This window comes from Apostichopus japonicus, chromosome 18, assembly GCF_037975245.1.
Source record: "Apostichopus japonicus isolate 1M-3 chromosome 18, ASM3797524v1, whole genome shotgun sequence".
Lineage (NCBI taxonomy): Eukaryota > Metazoa > Echinodermata > Holothuroidea > Aspidochirotida > Stichopodidae > Apostichopus > Apostichopus japonicus.
Window position 1 is genome coordinate 10,770,321 of NC_092578.1, and position 14,290 is coordinate 10,784,610.

The 14,290-nt window shown below is 37.9% G+C and overlaps 1 protein-coding gene and 1 long non-coding RNA gene across 3 annotated transcripts in view; both read left to right on the forward strand.

Annotated features, from left to right (window-relative positions):
* The window catches only part of LOC139959091 (uncharacterized), a 7,068-nt gene extending 1,436 nt beyond the window's left edge, over positions 1-5,632 (forward strand). Inside the window, exons 2-4 of one of the 2 annotated variants that reach the window (XR_011789965.1) lie at positions 546-715; positions 1,385-1,542; positions 2,862-5,632. This is a non-coding gene — a long non-coding RNA (uncharacterized lncRNA). Of the gene's footprint in view, positions 716-1,384; positions 1,543-2,861 lie in introns of both variants that reach the window. The other variant, XR_011789964.1, reaches the window with a different exon arrangement.
* Positions 1-13,259, forward strand: part of LOC139959090 (monocarboxylate transporter 12-like) — a 15,569-nt gene extending 2,310 nt beyond the window's left edge. Inside the window, exons 2-6 of the mRNA XM_071956664.1 lie at positions 5,639-5,935; positions 6,613-7,052; positions 10,465-10,690; positions 11,317-11,460; positions 12,052-13,259. Coding sequence (XP_071812765.1) covers positions 5,639-5,935; positions 6,613-7,052; positions 10,465-10,690; positions 11,317-11,460; positions 12,052-12,257 — 1,313 coding nt within the window. The 3' untranslated portion in view covers positions 12,258-13,259. The remainder of the gene's footprint in view (positions 1-5,638; positions 5,936-6,612; positions 7,053-10,464; positions 10,691-11,316; positions 11,461-12,051) is intronic.
* Positions 13,260-14,290: the final 1,031 nt, after the last annotated feature.

Genomic DNA, 14,290 nt, shown 5'->3' on the forward strand with positions numbered 1-14,290 from the left:
GTTTTAAGTACATGAACAAAGTTATTAGGGCCCATTTCTTTACGTTTTGTTTACCCAATTGTCTTAACAAATTTTTGTGAAAATTATTATAAATTTCTACCTTTTATCGCACTGCCTATCATAAAAGATAACAACAGACCACTAAAGCTACAGAGCTAGTCTGGTTTGCATGCATGGGACACTATAAAATGCAATTATTGGACTATAGCATATTGCCTAGCCTACTTCTAGGCTATTTAATTTTGGTTGGTAAGAACAGATATTGAAGGCCTGATAGTACTTTTTTAGGTGTGGCATATTCTCTACATGCCAAACCTCACTGCAGAAGAAAAATCCTTAAGATATCTGTAGACCCAAATAGTGGCCATGCAATATGTACAATAATGGGATTCCATTTCAATCACCGATATAGAGTTGTAATTCAATTTTAAGGCACTTCAGCCCAGATATTTGTGTGTCTTTGTTTGTTTTTCTGTTTTTTTTGGGGGGGGGGGCAAAAAAAACATGATATCTCCATGATCATGAATTTTCTCATCTCTTTGAAGGTATTCATCTTTGCATAGATAAACCAGACAACAGACTGTGTCTAGATTCTATTGGAAAACTATCAACGTTGATGTAACAAGTTATGTTCAACAGGGTGTCAAAGCGTCATTGTCCTGTAGACCTACGAACAAGTCTCCATAGCATTCCTGTAACTGGATTATGGAAACAGGTAAATTCTCAATCTGTTTTAATTGCACAGGATGTCCGCAGTATGCAGTGAAGGTTAAGTATAGTTAGTGTCACTCTTTCAAGACAAATTTAACATTTACAAGTTTAAAGGTAGTTTGTATTGGCCCTAAATTTTGGCCACTTTAATTGCTAGAAGTTTTCAAAAAGTACTTTCCTGGGGGTACTAAACCTTTAAATTGTGCTCAGACATTCTAAATGATGACATGAGATGATTGAATGTCCCAGTGAGGTAAATTTCCTCCAGGGAAATAAACATACTTAAAGAATTTTGTCCATCTAGTGAAAATTTGGCATATTTAGGGCCTATACAGCATACCTTTAAGCCACACTCTAGCCTAACTGCAGAGCAACCATCAATATAGGCATATGATTGTAAGTTGCAAAAAGTGGACGTTCCACTTTTCTGGTTTAGTGGTTTAAGCGATTGTAAATATAAGGTACAGTATGAATTAAGTTACATTTCATGTATGCAAGGTAAAAATAATTGGCCTAAATCCACCAACACCCTGTTTCGATCAGATATCCCACTGTATTTATCTAGATCTGTGTACAGAATGAAGCAATGGAATAGAACAACAGTCAAGGCAAAGCCTGCAACTTGTAAATGTTTTTGAAATTAGCACCTAAATGCTGTCATCTTTCTTCACAGGTTGGTGTAGATCTTATTGGTCCTCTACCAGTGACAGCTGCTAAGCGACTGTACATAATAACACTGTCTGACTTCTAATCAAAGTGGCCTGAGACTAAGGCAGTGCCTGACAAGACTGCAGCATCAACTTCTTATTGCATTACTGATGTGATGATGAGGTAGGAAGTCTTAAAAAGTGAATAATTTTCTGTAGTTAGTTCCAATATGAATGGCATCATATCTGTTATTTTTACCATGCAAATAACTTGTAGTGCATGGCAGAATGCTGTGTTTGAGTATAAATTATTTCCAAATAGGTATTAAGCATACAGAAAGGTCACGAAGGTAGGTGAGAACCGAGAAAGTGAACTGTAAATCTTTGCAGGTTAAGTCCCCATTAACAAGTTTATATGCACATAGTTTTTGTTTCTATTTACTTGCAAAGGTTCCACCTCTGGTTCTTAAGTAGCATATAGCCTGAAAATTGTCGTCAATTGATTTACATCCCCAAAAAGTGATTTTGGCTGGACATGTTTCACTGCAGCAGACACAGTTTATTTGTTCAAACAAATGATGAGTAAATAATTAAGACCACATTCCACAGCTAGACACCACCTATTGTGTGTTGTTTTTCAAAAAGGTGTTGGACAGTTTGATATTGTAACCACAGGGAACTTTTCTGCTTAGAAAGTGTGAACTTATTACTACTTGGCTGTTTTGACAGGAATTTCGACAAGATAAGAGAGATAATGTATCAACTGAGTTTTGGTACCATTTCTCTGTTATTTCCGTTGTGGAAAATCGCTAAATGTGTTTGTGTGTTTGGTGGGGGGATATTTCCTGAAACCTGGGAGAGGGACCCCTTTTTCTTTGGCAAAATAAGGCAATGTTTAGGTCTCTTGATGCAAAATAATGTATAATAGTACATTTTACTATATTAATGGTAAGCTACCATTATTTGTTTTTGCATTTGGGTCATAGAGAGGGTGTTTTGAACCCCCATGGATCCTGATTCAGGACAATTCATGTTTGATCGGCATTAAACAGTCATACCATGCACACATACATCAATAGAGCACCAAAAGGCATCAAACTTCTGTTGTATCCTAGCTTATTCTAATTTGATAAATTTCTGATATTAAATTTAATTAATATGTCACAAATGTTGTATTGGCTCATGTGGTTAAAAATTTTCAGGTTTGGTAGTGAACTGTACAATATAGCGCCAACATTATGACATGCAATCTCCAATTAAAAAAAAGAGTCAGTAATCCCATAAACATGTAGGTGTCACAATAAAAGATCATCCAATTTAACTGAATGCCTAAGCATAGTTCAGTTGTAAACTATACAGTCTACACTTAACCAACATGGTGAATGTTAATTGTCTTTGTAGTGGAGCTTACACATAACCTTTCAAGATGATAATTGATTTTATATGACTTACAGTGTGGCATTCACTACTCATAATATTGCTTTCAACTTTTATTTTGCACAGATTTGGTTGTACTGATATCTCATCCCTGACCACCAATGGAGGGAGTATGTATGAAGTTAACAGAAGACATGTCTAGACAATTTTCTTAGCAGTTAACTTGTTACCGACAATACTCTTGTCTTTCACTCTAACATATCATGGGAGAAAATTTCGTCCGCTGCTATACGTTTAAGCAAAGACAGGCCATTGACTTTTTACTGCCAGTCGTTCGGTGGAAATCCATATATTTGCAGTTCAAGTTGAAGGGATGTGACGCTCGAAATTCTTTATCACCTCAATACTTCATTAAAAACAAATAAGAAGGCGTGTTTCTTGGTTCTGGAAATTGTGTTCAAGATAAGTTCTCATAGTAAAACATATAACTGACCATATTCTTCTTCCTGTTGTAACTTTTGCTGTTATGGATTTCTGTGTACTGTTCAAGGGGGGAATTCGAATAGGGAAACTTCTGCATGGTTTTATTAAGGTCTTTACCAAACTCTAAAGAGGATGTTCTTCATGTGGATTATGAGAGTTTCAAGTACATATTGTTTAAAGAAGAGTGACAGTAGTATATCATTCTAATCAAGCAATACCTCCCTGCTTGGAGGATGCTCTAGAAAGCATGGATTATCTTTAGTTGCATCAGAGCTACAAAGGGAGAGTCATCATTCCAGTTAAATTTCCCCATGCAGGGGGTAGGAAGTGAGGGTGGGCACACAACATCAGAGGGACATTTTCTCATTCCACAACCACCACTCGATATGCTATAAACCGATACACACCGGCCATATCACTTAAATATATATGATGTGTTAGTATGTTATCAATACTATTTATTGAGATTGTTAATTGTTAAACGTGCTATAAAAAAGATGTGGGATGCCATTTTAAAAATAGCATGTACAGACAGTGCCCCCCCCCCCCACCCGGCTCCTACCTCCCTGATCCCATGTATAATCATTTTTCACTCTTTGCCCAGTCTGATATAGACTCAGAATATTGTGTTTGTGCATGACTATCATCCAATTTCATGTTTTGATTTTTACTATAACTTTCTTTGAACAAACTTTTCTCTACAAGAATGACATATTTAAAGTGTGAGAAACATGATGAGACAAAAAATCTAGCATATTGCATCCTACTCTGTCCTATTTGCTTTATTCTTTTCCTTGTTTGGCTTTGTTTTGTTTCCTGTATGTTTGCAACTCTTTTGAAGAGGATATCGTTCTAATATATCTTCTAATTTGAACCACTTTTGTCCAATAAGAAACATTCATAATAAGAATCAACGAACCTTTATCACTGGAATTGCCTAGAATGCCATTTGTCTATACAAATGAATATTTGCTACGGGGCTTAGGGGGCAGGGGAATGGCCCTCCACCTTGTTGAGAGGGAGAAAACCTTGACTCGACGATTGAGTGACAAAAATAAGGAAGGGTAAAAAAGTAAACAATAAAGTAGTAATGAAAGTCAATAAATAGGTGTCAAGCCCATACGGAGAGGGTTGGGGCAGTATTGAAATTTTCAGGGTCAGAGAAATCTTCCAGCTACTTCCTGGTTGTTATTAGCAAACAAAACTATTTTGGAAATCATCACAGATAGGTCACAGACTTAAGAAGACCCCTCCCCAGGACACACATTCGATAACTTACCATCCCAGCTCCACCCCCGTATCCTTGCACTCAAAATTATGTGTATGGGCCTGGGTTTTGTATACAGCGTTGTCGATTTCGTTTAGGATGTAACTTGAAAACACCATCGGTTCCCGTCCTATAATGAGCTTTACGCACGGATGAAATTTCATATTGGCTAGGCAACTCTCGTAGACCCATGAAGTACAGTTACCATACTTGCCAAATCTTACCCACTGTATGTTAGGGAAATACGGCAACAATGAAGTTTGGACTCCTTAAGTTCGTAATATTTTACCTCTGCAATTATCATTTTTTGTTGTAGCTGTTGCATTCCCTATCCCGTACCCGCCCTCCGTTGGGGGGGGGGGGGAGTTAGGTTTATACTATCTCTCCCTCTGTAAAGATGACTATGAACGAAATGTAGTTGCAATACAACATGCAACATAAACGGAGGATGAAATAGCAGCAATCACAACAAAAACATGATTAACATCTTCTACAGATGGAAAACTTGTTTCTTTTTCTTTTCTTTTTTTCCCGTTCTATTTTTTGTTTTGCAGCAACGCACAACGTCTCATTTATTTGCTGTAACATTTAACTCTGATGTATGCATCTGCTCTAATTATTGATATAATGAACTCAATTGCCTTTTGAATGTCGAAATGCTTAAATTTTATGCGGGACAAAATATGCTATGAAGTATTTGCGGACATTCTGTACCAGGACATTTCGTCCGGCGGGACTATATTTGCTGTGAGGTGGGGACACAATTTTCAGCAGATAATGTCCGACCGGACTAAATATGCTGGTACAGATTGTCCCCGCGGACACTTTGTACAGGGGGACACTCTGTACTGTCACACCGGCGGACGCAAACTTTCTCTGAATAAGTGAGTTGACATTGTCAGGAAAATCAAAAACATATCCTGTTGAATTGGGTGATGACGTCACTAACGGTTCACTCTTGACTGTTGCAAGCTGCATTATTTTAAGTATTTGTCAAATTTAAAACCTTCATACTTTACCATACTACAAAATGCTATATAGAAGTGATTATTGACCTTAAGATGTAGGAAATCGCCGACATTTTCGTTAAGCAAAACAACTTCAGCCGTCGCTGTATATGATCCCTTCAATCATATTGCTCCAAATTCGACAGGTTGGATAGGGTCAGTCATATATGGTGTTCAGATGTTCTCATCTCCGCTGGGAACACTTCTGGAATCCTGTTTCTCATACCGTCCAGCTCTTATCCTCGTCATCATCGTAGCGTCTGCTGCAATATTCGTCTCGTCATTTGCGCAATCGGTCCAACAACTATTTGTAACCTTGGGCGCCATTTATGGTCTCGCCCTAGGGACAACTTGGTTCATCATGCTGTGCGTTATAGTTCAATACTATCCTGCCAAGAATACAGTTCGTGCTCTATCCTTTGCCACGTTGGGAGGAACAATTGGTGAGCAAAATTTACTGATATTTAGGACATTCCATCCATGTACACATTTTCCAAATGATGCAAATCATCAATATCTTTAATGTGTGAAATGGTGTGAATGGCCGTTTACTATGCTTTCTCCATTGTTTCACAATATTATTGATTGTCGTATGATAAAAGTTCGATGCAAAATGTGTCTAGGAGACGAAAGTGACAGAATAGAAGAAACGTTATAGCTTAATTAATGGTAATGTTATGAAACGTATCCTGAACATTAAGTACGTATTCGCGTGGTATCTGTACACAAGAAGTGGATCAAACATTGGGAATTGGTCTTATGGTGGACGCTTTAAGGTAAGCGCAAAAAAAGATCTCACTTCCTCGAAATGTTAAAAGTGTTAAGAAAACAGTTATCAAACTATCAGAACATAATATGACAAAAGAAAATGTATATGGCTTGCATCATGATTGTTACTTGTAAATATTTCAGTGGTACAGAAAACAACAACCAGACTTACTTAAAGAAACACATCAAAATATTAAAAATAGTTTATTACAACCATTGTTATTCTTTTCTTTTCAAAAATAGAAAGGAAGCACTGCAGTAATTGCAAGTGTTTCTAGTAAATTGATTGATTGATTGAATGATTTCATTGTACGATTTTTGTTTTTGCTGTTTCTCTTCCCGACCACCTCAGCTATACTTGTCGGAAGTGAACCAATAAATATGAGCGTAGAGGCCTTTGGGTGGAGAAGAACCCTGCAATTCATCGGTGCTTTCACACTTATTCTGTCGTTACCACCAGCTGTTTTGATGTTCTCTCCAAAAGACAAAGTTTATGAATCATCACGAAGGGACTTTGAAGATAACAAAGAGGCAATATCAGGAAGCACATCGGATATTCGAATACACCAACAGAAGGTTTGCACCTCAAGAGAAACTCATCTGCATCAAAATGACTGCGACAGGCGGGAAGATGAAAAGTCGAAAGTGGACAGAGGAGATGTTGTGACCACAACCAAGACAACGGCAACGCGTATAGAGAGATGGAAGAAGGTTATTTGTGTCGATGCGTGTCTCTTTAGTATCTTTACCGTAACGTGTGCTATGTTATGGGCTGTCTTCTTCATAAACATAGTAAGTTCGAAAGAAGGCTTATTTATATATATATATATATATATATATATATATATATATATATACATATACATATACATACATATATATATATATACATATACATACATATATATTTATATATATATATATATATATATATATATATATATATATATATATATATATATATATATATATATATATATATATATACAGGCGCGTATCCAGGGGGGCGTTGGGGGCGCGCGCCCCCCGGGTAAGAAAAAGAGGAGAGAAAAAAGAGAAGAAAAAAGGGAAAAGGAGGGGGAGGGGAGAAAAGGAGGAGAGGAAGGAAGGGAAAAGAAAAAGAAGAAAGAGAGAAAAAGGAGAAAGGGAGGGAGTAGAACATAAACGCCAAGACACCGGGTAGAGAAAGAGGAACAGTGACATCATTACAGCGCTGATCCATATTATATACACAGGGTAGCCAGTGACGTAGCGAGGACAAGTTACGGAGGGGACGCGCACCTCACCCTACCCCTTACACCGACAACTCCATTTTTGACGTTTCCATTTTCCCTTTCTCACTAATGTATCTATATGTATACTATATATAGTCTATCATAACCAACTGTGGCTGGTCTTGAACTCGACCGAGTCGTCGGGGAACATGACGCATTTCGGGAAGGGGGCGACCGCCCCCCCCCCCCGAGCAAATTTTCTTTATTATATCGCTAGTAATTTCAAAATAGAAAATGCTTAGTTGCAACTTACAAGGCCTGGGAAGTGTCATTTCCAGCGATCTGGGAGACATTTTCGGGCAAAATTTTCTTGTACGCTTCGCGCCAACCCATGGTGGCGCTACGCTTAGTTGCCTACAGGCTTCGCCCCTCCCTTGGCAAATTACTAGCTACACGCCAATTCAAATTGGTAAAGCAAAGAGCAGATATAACATCATATCAGCATCAAAGCTGTCTATGTGTGTAGTCAAAGACGTAGGAGCCCAATTTGATTTGGGGGCTGTAACGACTTGCCCGAAAAATATAACCAAAATTTTTCGCGCGCCTCGCGCGCGCTCAACATGTTAAGGTCAATATCATATAAGTAAGCATCTGTTATTACATCGCATGCCATCGTGTACCATACGGTTGGTGAAAATTGCACAGTATACCGCCGGATGGAACAACGAAATGTCTTATGTAGATGGAGAAAAAGCATGGAGGTACAATTATGTCAAAACTTTTTTTTACATTAGTAATGGCGAATTAGTCAGCCAAGCTTAGAACTTTATTTTAATTACCAAGGAGATCATTTTTAAACTATTCATTTCCTACATCGTTGCAATTTATTGCTACATCGTTGCAATTTATTTTTCTTCAGTAGGTGCCCGAAAAATTCTCAGCATACTGCCCAAATTTTCAGGGCGAAAAAATTGGTTGGGGGGGGGGGGGGCTGCACGCCCGCCTCCTACGCCTATATGTGTAGTGTTCGGTTTCGAAATATCTGATACCTGATATCGGAAATATCTGGTATTTTTCATTTCCTTCAACGAAGTTTTATAATAGCTGTTATAAGTAAATAATATTAATATTAATTTATTAATATTTTTACACCAATAAATTAACTATGTCTGAATTTTCGAAAAATTCCTGACCAACATTCTTCATCATACTTCGCTCCACTCGTACAATTTTGACCTGTCTGTTTAGGGGTTGAAGGAGGTTTTTCTATATTGGTTGTCCATAGATTAAATTTTGTGCAACATTATGGGTATGTTTTGAAGTGATTTTATTCACGAGAAATGTGAATTTTCAAATTCTGAACAAATAATGGGCTTAAAACCTTGAAAAATGGGGCTTTCGGGTATTGTGGGCCGCGACGTAGAATCACCTACAAAAGCAATGATCCACAGGATATGCGATGAGGTCGAACATGATGTGTGACTGGTGACAATAAAAAAAAGTTCAAAAAGTTTTTGGATGGAAAAAATAAACTATTGGGAAATACTTGGTTCTCATGCAAAAGTGTATATCTATAGTTGTTCATTTTCAAGCCCGAGAGGTGCCATTTCCGGTGATCTGGGGGGGTATCAAAACCAGAAATTTTCTTGTACGCTCCGCGCCAACCGATGGTGGCGCTCCGCTTAGATAGTAATTCGCGCCCCCCGGCTAAGAAAATCCTGGATACGCCCCTGATATATATATATATATATATATATATATATATATATATATATATATATATATATATATATATATATATATATATATATCGCATCGTCTACTTGATAAGTTTTTTTTTTCTTATTGTTTTGTTTGAAAGGAATAACAACTTCCCACCGCTCCCCCCCCCCCCTATCTTCCCTGCACCCACAAACACAATGCAATACAAGTTGCGATCTCATTGCAGTGATGCAATAGTATCGTCGCAACAAGTAGATTTTTTTTTGTTACAGTTTGGTGGAGGAAATTTCATTTCCTGCTATCATTGTCAAAATCATCGATCATACGTCATTTAGTTCATATTTCCAGCTTTACATATTCTTAAATATACTCATAAGTTATTTGGTACTGAAGTTACTGGCTCTAACCGGGTAGATTCATCTTAAATTTTATTTCTAGAGAACAAGGATATGACATGAAATGCAGATACAACCACCAATGAAGCAAATATGTGTGTTTACTCAATCGACCGTGGCAGGTTCCGATGAACAAGGTATGTCTCTATAGGAAATACCGTCTGCGCAACTAGCGACATTCGCGCATCTGCGCCAGTCACGTGACGGTGGTATAAGAAGACGATGGTACCAATTGGCATATTACAGAGGGAAACTTGACGGAGTTACGGTACCTATAGAAGGCGATTGATGCAGGTTTGAAAGATTCCCGTCTATTGGATAAAACAATTGACGGGTCAATCTAACAAAAAATGCAAGATGTGGATACAATTTTTTCGTTAAAATTGTTTGTTCAGAGAACTTTGTGGAGAGAACTCTACACGTGCATGGAATGTTTGCGTTAGTAATTCCAGCATTTGCAACGTGTTGCTTGCAAATGCCGTGCTAAAATTTTGAATCTTGAAAATGAAATTGACGAAATCTGCTATTTTGCAAAACATGAGCATCAAAAGGTTGATTTTGGCATAGTTCTTCTATGATGTATGGTTGGACACTACATACGACCACAAGCTCCCGTCAGAGAAACACCATGATAGGAAGCAACGGAGAGGCGTGAATCTGACATCTGCTGGCTGCATGGCGGAATATGGTGGGATACCAAACGATCGAGGGCCGTGAAATTCTTACAACCTGTCTGTAAGGGAAGCCTCTCTCCACCTCTCTCCCTCTCTGTCCCTTCCTCTCTCAGACAGTTTGAGCGCACGGACGATATATATAACTATGTTTTGTGGGAAACTAATTCCCTTCTATACTTTTGACTTTTGTATCTTCCAGATCAGTTACTACGAGAGTGTCGGTATAACTTCACATCAAGGTGCTATGCTTTTGACAATTACCGCCACGGTTGAAATGGTTACCAAGGTAACACTTGTTGTAATTGGAGAGAGGTTCCCGTTCAAGAAAACGTACCTTCTGTTGACTAAGGTCATCGGGATGATTGGCCTTTCATTGGCAATGGTTGTCGCGACCACCTTTCCACAGTTCGTCGTATTGAGTTGTGGTAAGTTTCAGTTACACAATTTTCATTTACTTTCAACTAGTTCGTATAGCGTTATCGTATGTGTACTATAGCGAATTAGACAAGGACGTAATGTTTTAAGACATTTTCTTCCCGATATAAGGATGGTATCGATTTCTGAATCATTTACAAAGGATAGGTTTGACACGGGAATATGTTGGCGTCTGTTCCAGTGTAGGCCAGATCATATAGGCTGTGTGCGTTGAGTTCAAAGACTCAAAGAGAACAAGAAAGAAAACCCCTGCCGCTACCTAAATCAATCAGGAGAAATTAACAACTCATCTCTCCCCCACCCCATCCCTCACCTTTGAAATCCTTTGCAAGCCATGCACTGTCACTAGCATAATATTAACTCGTTAATAATATTCGTACTGTCACTGTGGTCATGCATGTCATTTCTTTATGATCTGTTGATGCAATGAGAAATGTTCTCGAATGACATACACATGTGTCATTATAATATCGAAGCCTGAGAGTGTGTGAAGATATACCAGGGAGTTGTTATGGAAACTCCCTGGATATACCATGCCTTTCCCTTCTCGTGGACAGTACTTCTGAATCGGAATGTGAAACCAAATGAGCAAGTATATGATTCTTATTTCTTGCAGTGACCGGTATTTTTCGTGCTGCCTTTAACGTTATTTTGTGGCCTTGTAGTATTGAAACCCTAGGACAGAGTTGCAGCGATGAGGTGATAACTTTAACATCAATATCCAGAGGAATAGGGTTTCTGACAGGAACCATCCCAGCTGGTAAATAAAACTTACTTCAATCAGTCTGCACTTTCTCAAAGTTATTGAACTGGCTGTGCTCGTGGCAAAAAGTATTATTTGCTTTGTAAAATAATTTAGTAATAATTGTAATTCCTAATCTTTCATTTGTTCTTCTTTATATCTCTGGTTTACTGTTTGTGCGAAGTGAACAGCTGGTGTATCGCCCAAATGACCTTTGTCTTCCCAACTTCCATATAAATTCATTTAAAGCTATACGTTTTGCATCGGGGTTATTATTCTTTGTGTCATTCTCAATACAAAGCGATGTAATATTTCTCCATATCGGATAGCTCGCAGGTGTAATTAAAAGGTATATCCAGTCACTCACAGACAAGAACAACAGAATAGTTGTTATCCCACAAGTATGTTGTAATAATCCTATAAATGTAGCCAAAACATTCCTGGCCCAGCGTGTGGTGGGTATAGTAGGTGAGTATGTTTCCATGTGGCTGGTCTTTTCCCTTCAGTTTACCACCAGTTTGTAGCAAATTGAAATTCACCATTAAACCTGTAATAATGCAATAATCGCCGATTCAACGAGCTAATCCATCGTTTCGCTCTCATTTGCAGGTGCTATCTACGATAAGTTTGGGTCATATAGGGTTTCATTCCTCATCGTAGCAACCACATCACTTGTTTCTGCTCTGTCGTTGTCGACGGTCCTCCTGCGTCAGAAACTTGTGAGAAGACGCTCTGAAGTATCAACAGGACCGCGTCAATGTAACGAATCGAAGAAGAATTTGTACCTACGTGTGGTTATCGAAACATCTGTGTAGTAAACCAAAGACACAAGATGATAAGTATATTCCAGAACGTGTGGAGATCATCTAGATATTCATCTCCTGGGATTAGCCGAACAATTGCATGACTAATGATGACATATCTAAAGATATACCGTAGTCAGTATGCCCTGGTCCTGGCTTGGTTAGTAATCGTAAAGAAAGATACTCTTTAGTGATCTGCATTAATACTGACTAATATGAATTAAACAGATTTCGTTGTAGAAATGTGTAATATATCTATAATAAGATATTCCGATTCATCAAATTGTATATTTGAATGAAGATCGTTCCTCCCTTCCGTGTAGTTTTGGGGGTTTAGGGACTCCAGTCTATTATATGGAAAAAAATGATATTTTATCCCCGACCCTATTTCCCCATCCACAATCGCTACGCCTCAACTACTGTCTATCCTTAAATAGTAGCAACTGTGCGTCGCGCATATCAATTTCAACATATTTTTCTTATTAGAAGCGCCTATTCGTCAACACGTAATCGGCGAAGCAAGATGTACGGTAGTTGTTAGCCTGAACTCTCCACTAATCTAGAAAATTATAGGCAATGCCGAGAAAACAGGGTCAACAGTACTGCAATTGTTTATACTTATGTTTGTCCTATCTATGATCTTGAGTTACATTGGGTGTAACATTACGCTATAGTTTCGACTCAAATTTGCCACAAAGAATCTTTAGTAAAGCATTGGCTTATGTCGACGTACGTCTCGCAAAATCGTGAAGTTACAGAGGGTTTCTTAAACCAGGTATCTGTCACGTGTCTGTTCTCCGATTAAATACCATTGTTGTATCTATGCAGAATCACCGAGACGGATCACTTTTCTAGCTCTTGAGACTGCAGATCAGAGTGTATTGGACCAAAACGTATTCCTTGTTAAATTTGATGTTGTAAACAATTTAAAGTACTAAGAGGCTCGCAGATAGCTTATATCTATAGTTGCATAGTTATAGAAGAAACTTAATAGATTGTTTGCTTCAAATTCAACTGCTGCTAATGTGTTGTTTGCGGTGTGGTTTTTAATATGTACGTATTGTGTAGATTCATCATCTCTATTTAAAGAACCTTGACAAAAACTCCCAAATGGTCAACTGAAAATTAACAAAAAATAAGAATAATACTAAACCACAAGGCTCAGTAAGATTTGCAATCGTGCTGGCGTGCGTGTGTGTACATTCCCATGATTTGTAAATGTGCCCTAATGTTTGTGGTTCTTATCTCAAGAATATCAATGAGTAGGCGGGGTTCAACATACAATTCTTAAAATGTTAATATATCAGCAACCGTATGTCCGATTTAGTTCTTACTCGGTATGGTAATGTAACTACACATTAAGTTCATGTTCTTTTTAACAACAATTTCCCCATAGATGTTCATGGTGGGTGGTTTTATGGGGGAAATCGTCAAAACCAGCTTGCCAACACGATATCTCAACAAACACAGGTTGAATCAATTTGATACTTGGTAAATAGATGCAACATGATGAGTAGATGTGCTCTATTGTTCTTGGTTCTCATCTCATAAATATTGATTAATTGGCGGGGCTTAACGTTAAACTTGGTTCATACTAGTATATATGGAGATGTTAGTACATAGTAAGCACATCTTCATGACGTCTCCAACTTTATGCCATTAATTTTCATCAAATTGCAAGAAATGCATTTTGAACACGGGACAAGAACCAAATATTCCATGTTATTCATCCTTGACATATTAGGTTTGTCACATTACATTAAGTTCATACAATCAACCATGTCAGTTTTTGTGTGCATATCATAGAAATATTAATCAGTCAACATAAATTCGTAATCAGTTATCTCTGAAACAGTGTTCATTTTCTGATTATTGCCAGCTCGTGTGTAAACAACGATCCAACAAAACACGAAATTGTATCACAACTGAACAGAAATGACGAATTTTGCAAACCAATTGGTACAAGGCGCTATATATAGATAACATGTGATAGTTTCCATTATACCATCACCAAGGGGAAGGACATAGAACATGCCTCATGCGCA